At 40.2% G+C, this 21,993-nt stretch overlaps 2 protein-coding genes across 2 annotated transcripts in view; one reads left to right on the top strand and one right to left on the bottom strand.

Annotated features, from left to right (window-relative positions):
• LOC109469563 (pre-rRNA processing protein FTSJ3-like) overlaps positions 1-3,578 on the bottom strand; it is a 29,633-nt gene extending 26,055 nt beyond the window's left edge. Inside the window, exons 1-3 of the mRNA XM_019768098.1 lie at positions 3,436-3,578; positions 2,563-2,668; positions 674-720 (exon numbers count right to left, since the gene is read on the bottom strand). Of these exons, the coding sequence (XP_019623657.1) occupies positions 674-720; positions 2,563-2,668; positions 3,436-3,502 (220 nt within the window). The 5' untranslated portion in view covers positions 3,503-3,578. The remainder of the gene's footprint in view (positions 1-673; positions 721-2,562; positions 2,669-3,435) is intronic.
• Positions 3,579-3,806: 228 nt separating this feature from the next.
• LOC109469564 (eukaryotic translation initiation factor 3 subunit C-like) overlaps positions 3,807-21,993 on the top strand; it is a 25,040-nt gene continuing 6,853 nt past the window's right edge. Inside the window, exons 1-16 of the mRNA XM_019768099.1 lie at positions 3,807-3,898; positions 5,042-5,152; positions 5,539-5,604; positions 6,279-6,396; positions 7,559-7,633; positions 8,529-8,819; positions 10,279-10,388; positions 11,333-11,480; positions 13,543-13,671; positions 14,718-14,851; positions 16,487-16,583; positions 17,787-17,899; positions 19,273-19,396; positions 19,721-19,882; positions 20,210-20,407; positions 20,923-21,048. Coding sequence (XP_019623658.1) covers positions 5,049-5,152; positions 5,539-5,604; positions 6,279-6,396; positions 7,559-7,633; positions 8,529-8,819; positions 10,279-10,388; positions 11,333-11,480; positions 13,543-13,671; positions 14,718-14,851; positions 16,487-16,583; positions 17,787-17,899; positions 19,273-19,396; positions 19,721-19,882; positions 20,210-20,407; positions 20,923-21,048 — 1,995 coding nt within the window. The 5' untranslated portion in view covers positions 3,807-3,898; positions 5,042-5,048. The remainder of the gene's footprint in view (positions 3,899-5,041; positions 5,153-5,538; positions 5,605-6,278; positions 6,397-7,558; positions 7,634-8,528; positions 8,820-10,278; positions 10,389-11,332; positions 11,481-13,542; positions 13,672-14,717; positions 14,852-16,486; positions 16,584-17,786; positions 17,900-19,272; positions 19,397-19,720; positions 19,883-20,209; positions 20,408-20,922; positions 21,049-21,993) is intronic.

Genomic DNA, 21,993 nt, shown 5'->3' with positions numbered 1-21,993 from the left:
TTCGATAACGGGTTCCAGACCAGGCCGTACTTTACGGTACGGCCCGGTCTGGAACCCGTTATCGAACGCTTCCATGGCTTCCATAAAACGACTCGAACGCGTTTTGCCCTACCCGCTTGTGCCCCTTTCGAAAATTCGAATACAGAATCCGAACGTCAGAACTGATGTTGTTGCATTTGAGGGTTAAGGGGCACCAACTTTTGGCTCATCTTGCATTGAAAGGCGCGTTTTCTTGGGTGGGTATGACATAAATAAAATACAACACGGTGTATTCCGTATCGCCCTCGGTCCCGGCCATCCCGCGAGTCGGATCGCCCTCCCGCCTGCGGCCATCGGGCGATCCGACCCGCGGTCAGGCCGATACCTCGGGCGATACGGAATACCCCGTGTTGTATTCTATATTTATACAACTATATAAAAATTATAATAATACAAGAGAGAACACAAGGGGAGATACAAATACTTAGCCAGGTTTATTCAGTGTTCTGATGCAAAAGCGCCCCCAAGCAGTGAGAAGCAGTACTACAGTCAGAAGCTGTGAGAAAGGTGTCTGATAGACATTGAAATGCAAGCAGTGAGAGGCATTACTGGTTGTGTAAAGGAAAACGCCAATATCCTACGCTGGGAAAGATTAACACATCATTTCAAAAATAATTCAGAATAAACAACCTACCCACAAGAAGACTGGACACTGGCATGTACTTGGCAGCAACTTGGAGCCTGAACAACAAGAAAAAAATATTCATTACACCACACCAGTTTAATACATTGAAATGATGGGCTTGAAATACCACCTGTGTATATATTAGTACAAATAAAATTGAAGCTGTGCAGGTATTTCTGATGTAGACCTGCACCTAACTTGTACCGGTCCATGTAGTATTGGGTTTATGTACAAATGTAATACTACATGTATCTATCTGGATTTTACTTGCTGCATTGACTATTGCCACGTGCATCTATGGAGTATAAAAGAAATAATGGCAATGCTCTTAAATCCATACTTAAGTCTTCCTAAGTTCTGAGTGATGCAGATAATTTTCCATGTAGCATAAAAGTCTTTTGAGCCTTTACTAAGTAAATGCTGCATTATGTAACATGATGATGATGCAAAAAGTTTCTATTTTTGAATCAGAATATTTCGATTTGTGGTGAAAAAATGGTACATAATACTGAAAAGCCTTGCCCAGTTACAAATCATACTGTGTAGTATTGAAACAGCAGCTCATTACCAGTACACCTTACAGAAAAGGGATGCAGGCGCCCCCTAGTGATTATTGTTAATGATGACACCTCAAAGTCAAAACCCTACCAATCTAGCCACTCGGTTGGGTTAAGGCAGCCTATGGCATACTATGAGTAGTATTTCATACATATGCCTGTAACTTTTGATAGCTTGGTCGCACCACAACTAAACTTCACACAGTTCTAGTAGTACTTGAAACACATTGAATAAAGGTAATTTGTTTTTACTACTGCTGGATTTTTGGGTTAAAAATCAACATTTTGGTTTAAAAAAAGCTGTTTACTTCATGGCTTTACGCGCAAGCGGTAGCAACACCTTTCATCATGGTATTTTACAAGTAGAAAGCCAACCCCCTATTTATTATTTTTGTCCGAGGCTATTTTGTGTTAAATGACAGTTACATTGTTTTTTTGGGCCAAAAACGACAGAAACAGCTATTTTTCTGTCATTTTTCGTTAAAAAATCGCCACAGTTAAAAAATATCGACTTATATGCAAAATAGCCTCGGACAATTTTGATGAAAAAGTGATAATACGTAAACATGGATTACTCTAAAGATCAATTATGCTGTTTTCAGCTGCGCGTAAAGCCGTTTATGTCATAGTCCGTGAATAAAATGCGTAACAACGCGGGTTTACAGGGAAAACATACAAATGACCGCGACTGACCCCGAATTCGAACACGCGTTCTATTCGAATGACGTCATATCGAACATGGTGGAACATGATTCGGGTTCGAAACAAGTTTGTGGCAATTGTGCAGACACACGTCCGAACTCAAACATGAATATCAGCCTAGGCCGCCTTAACCCAACTGAGCAGTCTGTCTTTCCATCATCTAATTCTAACAGAATTTGCCTCTCATGACAAGAATTTTACCCTTTCTGTCCGCTTAAATGGACAACATTGGCATGTGAAGATACGCAAAGAGGTGTCATAAAAGTTGAAGCTTAGTGTACCAGTGAAATCTGTCCCTCAAAGTGCAGGAAAAAAGCATTTCAGCTGGTCGAGATTTCAAAATTTCTATAGTATATGGATTGCAAAAGTGAGACTGATGACAGAAAAAAAGCTACCTACAGAAGAGGGCCTGCAAGGGGGGGTCCTGACAACGCTCTACGCTGAATTCGGAAACCTCTCGATTACGCTTTACGATAAATTCCAAGTGGCTACAACGCATTACGTAGAATTAAAACGGCGAATACGCTCTACGCAAAATGAGAAGAGCGGTCCATCTACCCTCTACGTAGAATTAAAACCGCCGATTACGCTCTACGGAAAAGGGCTTGCGGGCCCCCTAGAAGAAGTAGAACACCTTACCATCCGCCCGGAGCTGCACACAGGTCCACCAGAACCTTGGACCTCTGCAGGAAGCCATATTTCCGGTTCAGCTGGATCAGTTTGAAAGCCGAGCGCGCCCGGTAGCCTGGAAACAAACGTAACAAGAATAATCAGATCTGGCTGACTCTGCGACTGATCCCTTCTCTCCCACAAAATTACAGGTAGTAGATCTGATGTCGTACACTTAAAAAACAATGCAAATAGTATGAAATACAAATGTACACATATATGCACAAACAAACACACACATATACATAATGACATGGAAATCATTAATGCACAGATACACACACACACACACACACACACATGAACACATACATACACATCGTGACATGTATACACACATGCACATGCATGTACTAGTACTCACTCAAGTTAACTCAATCCTCATGCACTTGGTGCGTCGACACACACACGCAAATACATGTGTACACACTGTCACACAAAAAAAATACACATACACATCGGCACATACACACACACACACACACACACAAATACACTTGAGGACACAAATACATGTGTACACACACACAGACACACATATAAATACACACACACACACAAATTTAGACACACACACAGACACACAAATACACACGTTACACATATACACATTATGCAGAATTCTGTAAAGATCCTTAACGTTATAAACACTATGCAACTTGGAATATTTTGTTACATCAACACACAACAGCAAAGTTTCATAGTCCTTCAATAAAAAAAAAATGTGGCTGTCCAAGTTACTCTAATGCCCCCCACCCCCTAAACAGCTGACCAGCAGAGAAACCTTGATACCTACAAATTATAGAGCTTAAATATATATATACAATATTCCTGTCAACGTACCTGTCTCCTTAGCTAACTTATAGAACTTGTCCTTCCGATGCTGCCCTGTTTTCCCCTTCTTTCCCATTTTAAACACCAGTTAATTGTGAGAAATGTGCGACACACATTAAAGTTCTCCACAGACACACGTGCACACTCGCTCAGGCACTGAGGAACTGAATGGAGGAATTTTAAACTCTGGAACTTAATATCAGCTAAATTTTTAAGTAAACAATAACATTACCTATACTTCATTGGCCTTAAGTAAAACTGAGCAGCTTTTTTTGTGACTTTTTAAAAATATTCTGCACGGCTAAATTCAAAACGAGCCGATTTCTGCTGTATCGGGAAACTGCATTACTCTTTCATACCCTCCCTACACTATCCCAGAAGGCGCGGAGTGACGTCACGAGAAGCCGCCATCTTGGTGTGTGCACATGGTGGTCGAGGCTGTGGTGTCTCACTAAAAACCGACCTACAAACGGTGAGTAGGCTTCTCCTAAAATTCAAACTACTCTTGTCTTAGTACAACAGCTGTGTTATCACCGGGTAGATATGAATGCAATTTTGTGGCAAGTCTTTGGCTGTGGCGCGATGTTTTCTGTCAGGCATATGTTAAGGTTGGTCAGGGGTGGGAGGGGGGCAAACCGATGCGCTACGTCTTGCAAATAATTTGCATTGTGCAATATATCAAAAAGAAATGTAACATTTCAGATTTTTTCACCACAGAGACTTAGCGTTACCATGTCAAATGACAAGGTGACTTTGAATCATACAGTTCAGTCGTAAAACTGCATGTAAACTGCGTGGGAAATTATAATCATAAAGAAAATCAAATTTTTCTTTCCTCCCTTCCTCTCTCTTTTCCCAGGCTGTCTCACCAACTCCCTCATAATTTTTCTTCTTTCTTTCCTTCATTCTTTTGTGCAGCTCAGTATTCATATAGGTCCAGATGAGCAAAACTTGATTAATTTAAGGTTTCCTCACTGGCTAACTTGGCATTTTTAACTTTCCATCGTTTTGTCACAAAGAAATTTAGAAAGAACTGTAGTTGTAGTTACTTGTACTGAATATTGATACCTGGGTACAAAAGGGTTATGAACATGATTTTATGGACCATATGGATGACGTCATCTCTTTTTATTGATCCAAATATAATTATCTTTAAAGTTATAATACAGAACTTTGGTACAAATAACAATAAAAGTATGCAATTTAAAAGTATGATTTTCATGTGCATAATGGTCAAAGCTACAAATGTATATTTGCACAAATCGATATCTACTAATTACCCATAGTTATTAGAGAATAACCTAATAGCCTTATTAAAATCTAGGTATTCTCTTATAACTATGGGTAATTAGTAGATATCAATTTGTGCAAACGTACGTTTGTAGCTTTGACCATTATGCACATGAAAATCATACTTTTATTGCAGTTATTTGTACCAACTTATTATAACTTAATAGCATAAATGGTGTTGACGGCACCCTGAAACATTGCTTTTGGAGTAGGTAATATAATTACCAAGGGGGCAACTTGATAAAATGTATTTTGATCCCTGAGCATAGTTCATTCCCTAAATGTGTATTCATAACATGTTTAATTTTATTTTTCATTATTTCAGGGGCAAGATGTCGTCCCGTTTTTTTGCCACGGGAAGTGACAGCGAAAGTGAGTCATCGTCAGAGTCTGAGGAGCAGACAGTAGTGCAGGCCAAGTCTACTGTCACTGCAAAGTCAGTCATTACTTACTACTACTACTACACAAACATTTACACTACTACTGCTTTTTCTACTACACATACTTACATATTCATGACATTGTATAGTTAAATTTCCTATCATTTGGCATCTCCCCTTATGCCCATAATTTTCTGGATGACTTCTGAGTGCCATCCAAAGCACCTAGATTATGTACTTTCATCATATATCTGAGACAGTTTGGAATTTTGAATACTTCAATACTTTTGGTATGTCACAGTTCTACTTATATTAATAGCAAATAAGTACTAACAGAAAGGTCAACTGACAAGGGACAATCCCTTGCCAATTCATAATGATATATCTATGACCATCATGGCTATTTTAGTTGAAATTCATTATATTTTTGTTTCTTCTCCAGAGTTTTTGCCTTCAGTGATGATGAAGAAGAAACTAAACGAGTTGTTCGGAGTGCCAAGGACAAAAGGTAAGATGGAATAAGTGTAAGAAATATAAGTGTAATATTGCTTAGAAAACAAGGTCTCATTTTCTTACGGGGAAGACTGTGTAATATTGTACCCGATTTCTTGATTTTATTGCGGTAAATTGACATCGACAAATACAATACGGTACCTAAAAACCTTAAATGTTAAATGAATTGCTTAGTTTGTTAGATTTTGTTTTAATATAGAGCTTTGAGGAGTTCGTATTTTGATGAGCACCACCCATGACAATGGAACATTCAGACAAATTTATGCAAGCGGCGAAAACAGGCCCGAAAATCGCCGAAAATGACAAGTTTCTTGCTACAATATGCGTTTATAAACGTCTTCACGTCGAAGATTTGCCGATTTTTTCACGCGTAGTCGAAAAAAATTACTGATTTTCAAAAAATTAATAAACGTATCGTGCAAAATAAGAACGTACCGGGTGGACGTTCGGGCCCAAAAAAATTAACGTACCGGTACGTTTATTCGGCAGATGAGAGTAGGGTTGCCTCAACTGACTTTCTCAAGTAATAATAGTAATATCCTGTGATAAAAAATTACTTTGTATTGTCAGTCTCCTGTTATACAATGCACTTTTAGAATTTGAAATATTCCTATTAATAAGCTTCATACCATAATAACCGTTGATCACATATTCATTGTTTTACTTCAGGTTTGAGGAACTCCAAAATGTCATCAAGCAGTTGCGGAACCACAAGAAGATCAAGGATATATCCAAAGTCTTGGAAACCTTTGAAGACCTCACCAAAGCCTTGCAGAAATCACAGAAAGTTAGTGTTTTTTGTTGCATGTATTTACACATGTGAGATATGACGTTTCAGCTTTGTATCTTTTACCTGATTGGAGATTTAAAGAAATTAAGATAACGCATGCGCATACAGTCAAATTTGGTGTACTGACTGATTATATATTGTATGTTCATTCTCTTTTAATTTTGCTGTTAGTATGTTTGTATGTTGATATGTTTTGAACCCTGGAAGACTAAAGGGTATCGAAATAAACGAACGAAATTACTGACCAGCTTCAGAAGACGGCTTTTTTTAGTACAATGTATGTGATGGTGTCTTTTTGTCAGCCCGGAACATTTTCCACAGTGATGGTGAGTGACACAAGCATTAAGCATTTTGCTAAATCCAACTGCTTACCTATATTATGTCAGGCTAAGTTGTTCCAAAATTTGGTTTCTCTCAATAAAAAACCAACGTCAATTCTATGTCCAAATGCAGTATTTGACTATTCGACAGTGGAACGCTCAGTGCGTTAAATTTTGGAACATTAATTTTGACATTTGTGATAACCAAATAGCACCCTGTGTGATATCTGGAGTTATCACACAACCAGGAACACCCGTACTGAATGTTATCGTGGCCCAGGTTTGACATTAATCAGTGTTCTCACCAGGATTTTTTTACAGCATAGGGGTCAGGTACAGAAGGGCAACTTTCGCGGCACAAGTCGTGTATTGAGCCTAAAAATTTTGACTCATAACCCTCTGAGACACTATTTCTCACTTATTGGGGGGCAGATTTTGTAAAGTTATGGTTTTCCCTTTGCTATAGCTTCGATCTAACGTTATATTTTCATTTTTTGCAAGATTTATGAAGGTTCCCCCCCAAAGAAACACCCCTATGCTGGTTGAAAGACAGCATAGGGGTCCAGATCACAGCATAGGGGGTCCAAATCACAGCATAGGTAGCCTGGAATCCATCCGTGAACGCTTTATCTCCACTCCGTTCCTCCGCTATGCAGGGGCCCCTATGCTCAAAAGGCCTGGTGAGAACACTGTTAACGTCATAGCAAGAGTGATAAACTTGGCCATATTGATCCCCTTATATTAGTCCAAGTCTTAGACATACAATATACATGTACTACAGTCTACTGGGTACCTGAATACCTGTTGATGTGTCATTGCTGTTTTCTGTTTTCCCGTAGGTGATTGAAAAGGAGGGTGGTGTACCCAGGTTCTATATACGAGCTCTTGTTGAACTGGAGGACTTCATCAATGAGGTAAATATCTTCTCTCTGTGAAAAACCCATTTAGAAACATACTTGCTATAGAAAAAACTGTTTGAAGAAGACTACCCGTATCATTATAAGGGTATTAGGTAACATTTTTTGCACCAAAAGGAGGATTTTTCAAAATATCAATTGAAGCAGCCCACATGAAGGGCACTTAGTTTGTCGTACCACCACAAAATACGAGAATGTAAACAAACATGGCTGACAGCTGTGTTTCCAGCTTCTAAACATACTCATAAGGCATCATATTTTGGCACCTCCACTTCATGAATGGCACCTGTAATGTAGTAGTTTTGATTCAGCTTACTTTGTAAAGAAATGACCAGAGAGAAAATTGACTTTTTGTATCGTATAGAATCCGGCAGGCATAGCCGTACCCCTCTGAAAGATAGAACGTGCGAATTCTGTAATCATTTATATGTTGAAAACGAGATACACTTTCTACTTGACTGTACATTATATAAAGATGAACGCCAAGAGCTATTCGATACTTTTACAATTAGACAAGATATGTAAGAAAATGTCAAAGCAGGACATGTTCAAACACTTGATGTCATATAAGAACGAATGTACAGTAGACAAACTATGTAATTATGTTTCCAAATGTTTCAAAAAGAGAAGAAAGGGCAACTAACAGTAGATGATAGGTAGTATATAGTATTATTGTAATGTATAGATTCCTAGCGCTTTGCATTAGAATACAGCGTACCAGTATGAAATACTCATGTTTTACATACTGGACATCCTCTGGTGCATTTAGCCCATGTGGGCAAGAACATGCAATAAAGATTCATGTCATATCATATCATTATCCTAGTACTGTTACACAATTCAGCTTTAATAATGAATCTTTAACCCTCACACACCGTGTCCCTGTCCCCAGACCTGGGAGGACCGGGAAGGGCGGAAGAAGTTGAACAAGGTGAACTCCAAGGCCCTGACCACGATGCGTCAGAAGCTGCGGAAGTACAACCGTGACTTCGAGGCGGACATCGCGTCATACCGCGAGAACCCGGACGCCGGCGAGGAGCAGGAGGCCGCGGAGGACGACAGGGACCGCTCGGACTCAGAGTCTGATGACGAAAACGAGGCTCCGCGGGAGAAGAAGAAGCCCGCGGCTCCGGCTGAAGCCGCTGACATGAAGAGTCAGTTCCTGAAGGGGGGAGACAGCGAGGTACAACATGTTTTACAGTACAGATCCATTAACTTCCCTTCCAGGGTTCTAGCTAGGATTTTAGTTTAGCGTAGTGGTACTGGCCGCATGTCAAGGGAGCGAAGCGGCCGAGAGGGAGGATGGGGCAGAGCTTTTAAAAAATTGAGTTCAAAAAGGGGCCGGCTGAAGCCGACATGAAGAGTCAGTTCCTGAAGGGGGGGACAGCGAGGTACAGCATGTTTTACATAGTAAAAGGTTGAACTTTATTCCAACACACAATTGTACAGTCATGAAAGTTCATCTGTGTTGGTAGTTACATGTTTAAAGTTAAAACTTTTGGTCCAACACAAAAAATTCTCTCACCTAGAGCTTTTGACCAGTCACTCTGGTCTTCCTCAGTAGACTGACCCAGTGAGACTTGTCACATGGCTTCTTTGAAGTGTGACGTCTACTGAGAGGAAGACCAGAGTGACTGGTCAAAAGCTCTAGGTGAAAGAATTTTTTGTGTTGGACCAAAAGTTTTAACTTTAAACACACAATTTACAGGGATCAAATTTTCAGCGACCACTGTCGCCTTCATCAGGATAATTAATGACCAATCACTTCACAACGTGATCTCGCGAGAGTTACGGTTTACAAACACGTGACCTTATTCACACGAGATTTTACTGATACGTGACGTAAGCAATTGATCAAAAGTGCCAAGGAGTTTATTATATCCCTGTACAATTGTGTGTTGGAATAAAGTTCAACCTTTTACTATGATTACTACCAACACAGATGACAGCGAGGTACAACATGTTTTACAGTACAGATCCATTAACTTCCCTTCCCAAGTCTTTTCTACACGGTTTGAATTTGGAAGCTTTAAAATGAGAGATACTTTATTCTGTAAACTGCAGTAAAAAAATTGGTTGAAAATTCATGCGCATGTGGATGTCATCCATCAACATTGCCTAATTAGAAGGTGGTGTACTTTTTATTCCTTCTCAATGTTTACAAGGTATTCATGACAACTTTCAGCCTGGAAGCTCCATCACAGATATTATTCTTCTCCTTTATGATAACAACCCAAAGGTATTAATTTATATTAATGTATTCAGGGCTCAAAATACTGGGTGCACGTGCACCTTAGTGCACCCAATTTTTTTTGTGTGGGTGCCCAAATATTTTTGTAGGTTTATGTATGTCAAGACGTACAGTATACAGCATGCTTTTAAGATCCAAGGTCACAAAAAAATCAAATTTATTTAATTATTCTTGATTCTTGTATTTATTTTCTTTAGAAATGAAACATAATTAGTTTTTGCTGACATAATACTGCCTTATTTTATTTGATATGGCAGGTGCACCCCCATTTTTTTTTTTAGGTTTGGTGCACCATTGCACCTATTTCCAAAAATGAATTTGGTGCCCTGTATAAATGTTATAATGTACATGTATATGTACATGTATGACCTGATCTGTTCTTCCCTAACAGGGTAGCGATGACTCTGACCTGGACTGGCCCTCGGACTCCGACAGTGAATCTTCAGACTCCTCTGAACCAGAGGGGGGCTATACCAACATGGCAGCCAAGTTCTTAAAAAAGTAGGCTTCTCAGTTTTTTTTCATTTCCGACTTTTGCACCTGGCAATAATTTCCTTTAATTGTCCCAAAAATGTCCAAAGGTGATTTTGAGTTGTCTTGGCCACTGTTAATTTTGAGGTCTGCGCCTTTCCTAATCTAAGCTATTGTTTAAATTAGCACATGATAGAAAAAAAAGCCAGCAAGTTTACCACCAAAACTGTGATTAAATAGGTAAAACATTCAGCAGTCCACAAGAAAACAGTTTCTCAAGCAGCTGGATAGATTTAAAAAACTGTCAAATGTTTCATGTAGCATCCACTACTTTTTGATCATGACATCCATTTTCTTGTGTATTTCTTGGGTGTCTAATCTTCATTAACATATCTAGCAGTGCCATTTTGCAATTTTTATAGGTCATCAGTGAGTTGTCATGATATAGAATCAGCTTAAAGCTAGAGTTAGGGTAATTTTTTCCAAGGCATGGTTTGTTTGAGCCTTTATTTCAACTCGATCTGTAACTGTGTTACATGCTCTAATCGGCCGCTATTTCAGCCGCTTTTCATAGAGGTCGAGCGTGGAGGAGTGTCAGGGGGTCATAACATAAATACTACTTGCTCACAAATGCAAACACAAAGTAATAATTGTTGTACACAAGGTAACTCACACAAAGTAAATAAATAAACAAATGGCAATAACTAATAAATAACTCATAAGTCGTTGCGTCCAAAGTCGTTCAGTCAAAGTCAGTTACGATACTAGCAGTCTTTTAAATGTTCTAAGAGTAGGTGCTGCTCTAACATGCTGTGGAAGAGCGTTCCATACAAGTGAGCCAGAGTAGGCTAGGGATCTCCGGTATATTTCTCTTAATGGCATCAGTACCGCAAGGAGATCAGTATGAAATAGGAAATGGTAGTGTGTGTTTTTTTCTCAGTTGTTCATGCTAACTTTCCCGCCGTGTCTGACAGGACCACGGCAGCGGAGGAGGCAGCGAAGGCGGCCAGGAAAGCGGAGAAGAAGGAGCGTAAGGCGCGGGAACAGCGTAGAGAGGAGGAGGAGAGAGAGCTGGAGGAGGGAGAGTGGACGGAGGTGCAGAGGGGTGCTCCTATGGCCATGGTGAGGAGTCATGTTAGCACAAACACAACTTGTCAACTGACTTCTTTAGGCCACACCAATTTAATTTGTTGTTTCTTACATTTTTTTAGAAAAAACATGATGTGACAGGGCGAAATAAAAAAAAAACAAGCCAAGGTACCCCATGATAGCCAGAAATGTTACAATATGAGCCATAAGGCCACACCAATTTAATTTCTTGGTTAACAGATTTTTCTAGAAAAATAATGGAGCGGGCGGGCGACATCCTCCCATGGCAGGGGCAGCGGCTCCGAATTCCTTCTCCGCCCCTACCCCTGCCTGATTACATGGCATCTTCTACTCTACGACCCGAGGAATATTAATATTCATGAGCTTGCCTTATTTGGCATGACCCCATTTCTGACTTGGGCGGCGAAGGGACGTCACCCTCCCGCCGGCGACTCCGCCGCCGCCCGGTGACGAGCCCGTTAACGCGTTGGGGAGGCCGTGCGGGGCAAAGTCACCAAGTTAACACCTTCCCCGTGCTCGGCGGGATCCGCGCGCAGCCTCCAGCACACGCTAGCGCCCCGCCGACGCCCGCAGCGGCCTGCATCGCAAAAGTTCTCTTCCCGAGACGACGCCATGTTTGTTTTTATTTGTCACTGAATAGCCGACATGATTGGTTCCGATAGCTAGCGCATCTCATAAATATTAATGTAAAGTGCGTTGAAGATTTTCTCTGTGATACGTGATTGGCTGAGAGCGTGTCCCTGGAATCGGGTCGTAGAGTAGAAGATGCCATGTAATCAGGCAGGGGTAGGGGCGGAGAAGGAATTCGGAGCCGCTGCCCCTGCCATGGGAGGATGGCGGGCGAAAAAGAAAATAAATAAAAACAGGCGTAGGCATCCTATTATGGCCCAAAATGGTACAATAGGAGTCATGAAGTCAACACACCAGGCTGGTTCAAAATTTAAATGAAGAATTTTGAACTTTTAATGATATTACCATTGCATTGAAAGATGGAATAATTGTAACAACTAGGAAGAAAAGGACTGTTTTCAACTGTTCAGGGCAAAATATGAGCATTTTGCAGTTGATTCTGAATTTTTATTTTTATTTATTTGAGAAACTAGGAAGAAAAGGACTTTCTTCAACCGTTGGCCAAAATATGTCTTTCATTAAGCATTTTGCAGTTAATTTAGAACCCCCAAAATTTTTTTTTTGCAAATCACGAAAAAAAGGACAGGGTGATCCGAGAAGCAACAAATTAAATTGCTGTGGCCTTAGATACATTCAAACTTGCCCATTGATCCACTGTATAAGCCAATCATTTGGCCATAACAGCTCCATTTCCTCTGTCCTGATTTTTTTCCCTATAGCTGTAAGCATTAAAGATTACATGTACCTAATCTAACCGCTGAAACATAAATTGCTCGATCTCTGCCTATTATGTATTATGTGTTTTCATGCATGTTGTCAAAACATTTTTGATAATTAAGTGAGAAATGTTGACCTGTTTGGCATTGATTTTGACATTTGTCTTTTTCCTCAATGCAAGAAGGCTGGGTCTACTTGGGTCAATGGGGCTGTCTATTGTAAAATTGGTCAAAATTTTGCTGCAATCTCTTTTAACTAAGAAGACCACTTTCATTTGGTACTCTGAACCCTTGTCCTACACAAGTTGAACTTTTATGATCTGAACACGACTGATAGTGATGTTTTGAATGTCTGTTTGTATGATTGTTTGAATGTGTGTGTTTTTGCAATTACCACACTGTACTATGCAACAATTGCTGTATAATCCGTGTCCATAATATCACCAGGGTCCGTAATATCGCCACCTTGAGAAAAAGTGTGCTTAAAGATATTTTTACTGCAACATACTTTTGGTATGCACTCCTTCACACCTCAAATGTACATACCTAGGGTATGTTGCAGTAAAAATATCTTTAGGCACACTATTTCTCAAGGTGGCGATATTATGCACCCTGGTGATATTATGGACACGGATGTTACATCCTGATTACTACAATTTTGGGGGACAAGTAGGGCTACAAAGCAGTAAGGGTAAATGTTAATTTTGCTGTTTTTCTCTCTGCTTTAGGAGAAGCCCAAAATGTTTGCCAAGGGAACAGAGATCAACCATGCCGTGGTGCTGAAGAAACTGAATGAGATCCTGGCAGCGCGGGGGAAGAAGGGCACAGACCGCTCTGAACAGATCATGCTACTGGCAGTAAGTTTGAAACTTTGAAACTTAATTCACACACCTTCTTGCAGACAATAAGTCTGAATTGGTAGGCATTTACAATGAAATAGGTAAAAGTGCTAAGGAGTTAAAAATGGAAAATCAATCAAACTCAATTTAAAATCAATAAACATAAGTGTGATAAAAATTGTAACGTACTATAGTCTTCTATATATAATACAATTCATGAGGTCACGTTGGTATTTACAGATTGTCAGTTAAAGTGTTTGTTCAGCAAGTTTGTCATGTAAGGTATCGAGTTTTTGTGGCGAGCTGTTCTACAGATGGGAGTGTTCAGTTTGTTAGCACTACGTGTGTTTCTGCCGGATATCTGTTTTCGGGTTTGTAGGAAAACACACACAGTAGAAATAGAATCTGTTAGCTCATTACTTTTTTTTACAGCTCATTATAATATATGGTTTTAAGGCATCATTTTTGTAACATTTTGGCACCAAAAATTGAAGAAAATGTTAAATGTAGATTACTTCCACTTTTCAACATGTGTGTGTCATCTCATATTCTGACATTTATGGTTGGTGCTAAAATAGCTCACATGAAGCACATTTAGTTTGTGGTGCCACCACAAAGTACCAGAATGTAAACAAACATGGCTGACAGCTGTGTTTCCACTTTTAAACTCTTCTATGGTGTAACAATATTTTGGCTCCCCTACTCCCTTACATGTGCTTGGAATATAGTAGTCGATTCACCTACTTTCTAATATAAATAAATGACCAGAAAATTAACTTTTTGTACCATTGAAATGTTACATAATTAAATGCAGCTTTAATGGTTGATGATGAGACTTTTCTGTTTGATGCCTACCACACAATCACATAAGGACGACTATTCTTACCTGCACATCTTTAATTTTTTTTGCTCATATATGCATCTGCTTTTATTGTTACCGCAACCCAATTTATATGAAATCCGCACAGTTTTGCCTTGCGGTAGTACCTAACTAGTAATATACATTAGTAGCTGTTTCTCTATGTCACTGTTTAACCATTTTTTTATAAATCTTTGTTTACCAGGAGCTGCGTAGAATTTCGGAAGAAAACAACCTGGGTCTGGGGATGACTGTGAAGATTCTGTTCAACATCATTGCGTCCATCTTTGACTACAACCCCAACATTGCCACCTGCATGAAGGATGAGATGTGGGCAAAGTCAGTAGACATAAACCTACAAACATGGTCTAGTTTTAGTATCAACCTACGTGTGTACATGTCATGCCTGGGCCCTGAAAACTGGGTGTTCTGGCCTTTTTGATAATTACCCATATGCAGGCTTTAAGCTATAGCTAGGGGTGTCCACGGTGTCTTTTGGACTCCCTGTACTGAAAATAATAAGAAATTGGACACCTTACATTGTACTTTTTGGGAGGACACCCTAAAGACACCCTATTTTTTACGCTTTGAACCCCTGCCATGCACACATGCCTACCTTTAGCCTTACTATGAATACAAAAATGATGATTTACTGAAGGAAAAGAACTCAAATTCTTCAAAATTTGTACCTCAAAATGCAGAAAGTAGCGTTAGAGAGCATCATGAATTTTTAAAAAAGCCACCCTAAAAGCTTGCACACCGTGCGTCTTTGCTGTGCATACTATATTAGGCCACACCGTCTTAATTTTATGGATGACATTCTCTGATCACCCCCAAAGTACATGTAGTCCGCGCGGGCAAAATATAAATAAAAATTCCAGCCAAAAAATAGAAATGCTACTAAACCACAGGAACACAAAGCTCTGGTATTGTGAATTTGTGGCAGTGTGATCTTTTTTTTTTGAGAACAGGCGAAAATCAATGCGCGCTCGGATATCATCCATAAAATAAAGCTGGTGTGGCCTTAGCATACGAAAAAAATGGACACCCAACAAAACACTCCTAGCTAAAAGCCTGTGCATATCACACAGGGTTGTAACGGTTATCTCATGGGCTTCCAAAAGTTCTGAAGAATGATTTGAACGTGTTTTGCATATGCTGCATGCACCACTTTCAAAAATTATCTTTCTTTTACAAAGTTTATTGTATTACAAACTTGACTTCATGATCAGTTCAATCCCCTGAATTGCAGACTTTTAAAAAGAGACTCAAGGTTTCAGAACACTTGGTCTGTTAATAAACTTTGATAACCATGCTTTCAACGACAACAAAGTCAGAAAAATGTCTGACACAGGAAGAAATGAGTGTTTGCCATTTGTCCGATGAATCTATTAAGAGCCTAAAAGTAGGCCATTCTATTCTAGAATAGCGGATTAGTTGATCTTTTAGGCCCATATTTTGTTTTTCCATAATATTAAAGCACTTGCTCGTAATCGTGCCTTAAACTACGCCAAATTTCATGTTTTTCAGATGTCTAAATCAGGGAAAATGGCCCCGAAACTTGTTTGGCCCGTTACCATGGCAACGATTGGTGTTGACCGGAAAGAAAGCTATTTTGAGGGGTTGTGGGCCAAGTACTATCACTGTGCAAAGTTTGAGCCAAATCGATTTTTTGACCCCTGCCACCATTGTTTGATCCTTACAGACATTCGCTCTTAAGTTAAATCATCATTTATATATATGTATGAAATATGACAAATAATGTTGTCTCTGTCATCCAGTCCCCAAAGACAATGACTTAACTGTGTAAAACAGGATGGCACAGTACCCCTACAAATTAAAAGCTTGAAAATTGAGGGAGGGAGGGTAAACGGGCCCTTTGTTAACCCGGGATATGTTTTTCACAGTTCCCACTAAGATCAGACATGTACAAGCCCCAGGCCTGAATGTCTCTGTTTTTGTTACTCCACACAGATGCATCACCTATATCACAGAGCTGATGGACATACTGACTGACAATGAGAACATCTTTGTGGGAGCCAATGTGCTGGAGGAGTCCGAGGCTATTGAGGTGGGTTCACAAGTGCACAATACATCATGTCTCCATTGAACTTCCCCCAAAACAGCCTTCTCAACTGAGAACAGAGTAGCCAAGACATGTCCTCTGTAGAGTAATAATTATAGGAGCACTAGTTGAATGGGACATTGCAGTACAATTATGGAAATACATGTATATGTAGTTTATTAATTTTGTTTACTAGATATTAAGATTAATTGGTTGGAGAATATAATTAACAGTTACTGAGTTACTAATTCAATCTTATTTGCATACTGAAAAAGAATTTGTCAGTTATAAAGGTTAACATCATTTAGGGAAGGTATGGGGTTGTGAAACTATGAGTTTACCTTTTTCTAAGCAGCCTTGATGGTGGTATCGAACACAGCATGCTTACATATAATAAGACTCGCAAGTAAAAAATCCATTCTAAGTTATGGCACCCTGAGTTAACACCCTGTGTTACATGCATTCAGATAAAATACTTCCTAACAATCCTAAAGATACAGACCAGTGTTCTAGCCAGTGTCCAACTTTCCGCCATTCCGCAGTAATTTTGCTGCTAATAATGAAAAAAATTTGACCAATCCGTCGCCTGCCAGTAAAATTTCCCTTTCAAAATGCGGGTTTGTATTCTCTCTGTCTGTTGTGTGGTTTTGTGTTACCCAGACTGAACCATTCCGTGTCCGGGGGTGTTTTTCCTCTCTATAATATATTGTGTGGTTTTGTGTTGACTAGACAGAACCATTCCGTGTGACTTTGACTTTGTGTACTTTGACTCTTTGGTTGTTGTGTGGTTTTATGTTGCCCAGACTGAACCATTTCGTGTCCGGGGGTGTTTTTTTTGTCTCTAATTGTTGTGTGGTTTTGTGTTGACTAGACAGAACCATTCCGTTTGCGGGGGTGTACTTTGACTGTTTGATTGATGTGTGGTTTTGTGTTGCCCAGACTGAACCATTCCGTGTCCGGGGGTGTTTTTGGTCTCTAATTGTTGTTTGGTTTTGTGTTGACTAGACAGAACCATTCCGTGTCCGAGGGTGTACTTTGACTCTCTGATTATTGTGTGGTTTTGTGTTGCCCAGACTGAACCATTCCGTATGCGGGGGTGTTTTTTTGTCTCTAATTGTTGTGTGGTTTTGTGTTGACTAGACAGAACCATTCTGTGTGCGGGGATGTACTTTGACTCTCTGATTGTTGTGTGTTTTTTTTGTTGCCCAGACTGAACCATTCCGTGTGCGGGGGTGTATTCTGTCTGTGATGGAGAGAGCAGATGAAGAGTTCATCAAAATGCTGCAGGCTTGTGATGCCCACTCTACAGAATATGTGGAAAGGTAAGCTCCAATAACAGAATCAGGTGTCACGCAGCGTGCAAAATACCTGGTTGCCCCGGGCAACCAAATGTTACTTGGGGCAACCTACTTTTGAACCTAGGTGGCCCAGTGAGCTACCTGGATTTTAAGAATGCCCTCCCCCCTCCCCCGAAATCGTGCCCAATTGGCTTGCACTACTGTATCCAGCAGATGCTTTTTAATTTTAGGTATTAATGGCTATTTACTAGTAACAGTTAAGTTACTAAAGGCTGTTAGAAATATTGTCAAGGGCTTATGTATGTAACATTACTTAATTTGAAGAAAGTAGTAACTTATAGGTGGGGCAACCTAAAATTCTGATGGGCAACCTAATTTTTGCTGTAGGTTGCCCACTGGGCAGATTTTGACCTGTATTTGCCCACTGGGCAACCTGGTTCAAAAAAGTATTTTGTACACTGGGTGTGTATGTGTATGTTAGGGCTGCATACGTACATGTTATTGTAACATCAGGTACAGTACAGGAACATGTACTCAGTCTGGTACAGAGGTTAAAGGTAGAGGTCTGGACCTATACGTGTACAATCATGGACCAGAAAAATTTGACTAACACATGTTCTTCTGAACTTCCTCAGAATCGTAATTCAGTCCCTGAAAGATCATTTTTGCATATTAGATGTCCTTTGGATGCCTCTGTGTTGTATGAGTCCACTAGGGAAGTGTGAATTTAACTTGGCATGCACTGGTACTTAGTGATTATTTTATGTTGATTTTTTGTGGTACTGTGCTCTAGTGTAGAGGAAGGTTGTGGGTTGGAATCCGTGGCAGGCCCCATGGTGTTGTCCATGGGAAAAGCACTTCATACCTAGTAGACATACATGTATTGTACATTTGGTGTGTTAGGCCGAAAGGCGGTTATACCGGCTATACAGATACAGATACATTTACAGTGTACATGTACATCTCAATTTTCGCGGAGCTTTGAATTTATATCCACAGTTTTTGCAGTCACTTCTGTACCACCAATGTATCATTACCTCATAACAAATAATTCAGTAAATTTCTTCTGCACCTGCCACCACTGTGAACATACATGTATACAATGTAGTTCTGTGAATTTGGCTACTACATTAATAATATTTCCCCACTCATTTCAGCCAAGTGAGCAGGAAATACTATAATTTCATGGTGATAAATGGTTGGAATTTCTGCTCATGTGCACATGCATGTGTGTGTGTGCCTGTGTGAGTCAGTGCATGACGTGTGCGTGTGTACCTGCATGTGTGTGTGTATGTACAAAGATTTGTCTTCCTGATACTGAAGTTGCAACTCTGACCCATGAAGAATGACTATACATTGTAACAATACCATGTTTTTGTTTCTCACCCCATTCTCAGGCTGAAGGATGAGAAGAAGATTGAAGTGCTTGTTGTGCGTCTTCAGAAGTACCTTGAAGAACGGGGTACATCTCAAGAAATCTGCAGGGTGTACCTGCGCAGGATCGAACATGTGTACTACAAGGTACAACTCTCCATTCCTACCCAGGGCTGCATGTAAAGCCTGTCACACATTCAGTACCTTCCCCTGACCACCTACCAAAGTTGGCTGAAGTTTGGGAGCAGATTTAGGATTTATCAAAATAAAAATAAAAAATTACTAATGAAAATGGTTTCTGAAAAGTTTTTAGTACATTCCATAATTCCTAAATTCTGAGTGGTGCAGGTAAAATTTGTCTAGTTCAGGTAATTAAATTGTAATTTTCAGTGTTAATTTCCAGTGCAGGTATGCAGAAAAAGGATGTTGAGCCCTGTTTTAAACTTTTTTTAATGCCTTTTCCGTCTGCAGTACGACTACGAACACTACAAGTCTGCTAACCTGGTCAGGAAGACTGAGGAGGAGAAGGAGGAGGGAGGAGAGAAGGATGGGGAGTCAGAAGGGAAGGATGGGGAGGTGACTCCTCAAGAAAAGGGTGGGGAGGAGGCCAAGGACATGGTTGATGGGGAGAAGGTATTTGACTTCTTGTTTTCCTTTGCTGCTCTTGATGTTCTCTATCATTTCAGTGTGACCAGCTGAAAAATCTGTTGGCTGTTAGTAACACTCCCTCTAGATGTCAGTTGTGTACACAAGGTCATTTAGGGCACTGTAATTTATATCCTACAGTTTAGTACCAGTACTTAGTGATTACTATGTAGGTATTTTGGACCTGTACCAAATTGATTTTTCGTGGTACTGTTAAACAGCACTAGGTCAGAAAAACGTGCAGAAAATTCATAGGTATTATTTACAAACTTTTTTGAGAGTTAACCGTACCTCCTGGTCTGTGTTGTACGGCAGAAAGAGAAGACTGCCGTCATCATGGACAAGTTGTGTAAGTACATCTATGCCAAGGACACGACAGACCGTATCCGTACCCGCGCCATCCTGTGTCACATCTACCACCACGCCCTGCACGGGCGCTGGTACGAGGCCAGGGACCTGATGCTGATGTCACATCTACAGGACACTATCCAACACTCCGACGTGCCAACTCAGGTAGGTCACTGCACAGGTCATGTGCACCTTAATTATGTTTACCGAAGGAAAACATATTGTTTTTGCTCAGTTTCTTCCTCTTCTTCTTCTCCAAACAGTGACCCTTGACCTGATGACCAATGACACGGTTGGTTGACGTCTGTCACCATGGTGACTGGTGTTGGGTTACATAATGTTGCAATTTCATGGTCTGCTCTGCTCCTGTCACCATATACTAGTAGCATATGTATGTGGATGTGTTTGAGTAAGAATTAACAAAGCAGACAATGTCCGAAGGTAAACAATATGCATTTGCTTTGCAAATGTTACTACTCTAGTTTATGTTTATGTTTATTAGGAATCTCCATTAGTCATACAAAGTTTGTTTACTAGTCTTCCTGGAGTCCTTTACAGGAAATACAATCAATTACAAAGTTAATATGTGCATTGGATGCTTTTAAGTTACATCTAATTGTCAATAATATTAATGACACATTTCTGAGCTATATTTGACTTGTTTGGTTTGGCCCCTACAGATTCTGTACAACCGTACCATGGTACAGTTGGGACTGTGTGCATTCCGCTATGGGAACATCAAAGATGCTCACAATGCCTTGTTAGATATCCAGTCTGGAGGGAGAGCTAAGGAGCTCCTAGCACAGGTAAAGTACAGGGCACTGCACATGTGGACAATATAATACGGGCAAGACTGTGTTAATGATTCTAAAATATAGTTTGTGATTGAATAAGAAGATTTTTTTTACACAACCAAGCATACATGTACATTGAATTAAAGAGGGGTTATATACATTTGTACATGTATATGGATCATAAAATTTGTGACAAATTCATCATGAACTGTGATGAGGAGACATGTATAGAGACAGTCTATGTACATGTAAACACAGATGTAGATGTTGATTATTGCACTCCTGTATGTTTAGGACTGCATGGTAGCTTCCCTTCCCCATAACTGGGTAATTGTACATTTTGTTCATGTACATGTAAATACTTTGCCTTTGGGAACTGCAACCAGTCAGAACTGCCCAGAGAAAGGTGACTGACGATCACCAAAACTTTGGATGAATAAAACGCTGGTTCTCTTTATTTATAAGTTGGGACTACATGTACATGTATGACTGACGACTCATTTCCGAGTGACCCTGAATAACTACCAGTGGACTAGTAGCGTGACACAAATGCTCAACGACCTGCAGTGGCCCCTCCTCTCCGAAAGGAGGAGGAAAGCCTGCCTCAAAACATTTTACAAAATAGCGCATAAAATTACCAATATTCCTACCAATAACCTGCTCAAGCCAGCTCAGGGGCGCGCTCGAGGGAGTCATCAGTATAAATACCAACCTATACACGCATGTACAGATGTCTATAAATAGTCCCTTTTCCCCCGCACAATCCCACAATGGAACGCCTTGCCTAGCCCGGTAGTTATGGCTCCCACCGTTGAGGCCTGCCCGCCTTAGACCAAGGCCTCCCCCCCCCCCCAAAGTGCCCCAACAGGGGCTATATGGGGGTGTAGCCGGGGCTCATATAACATCTCAGAACCCCGGCAAAGATGAAGATGAATATTTCATTACCGTTACATCTGT

This window comes from Branchiostoma belcheri, unplaced genomic scaffold (assembly GCF_001625305.1).
Source record: "Branchiostoma belcheri isolate BF01 breed outbred unplaced genomic scaffold, Haploidv18h27 scaffold208, whole genome shotgun sequence".
Classification (NCBI taxonomy): domain Eukaryota; kingdom Metazoa; phylum Chordata; class Leptocardii; order Amphioxiformes; family Branchiostomatidae; genus Branchiostoma; species Branchiostoma belcheri.
This window is presented reverse-complemented; position numbering and strand designations above follow the sequence as displayed.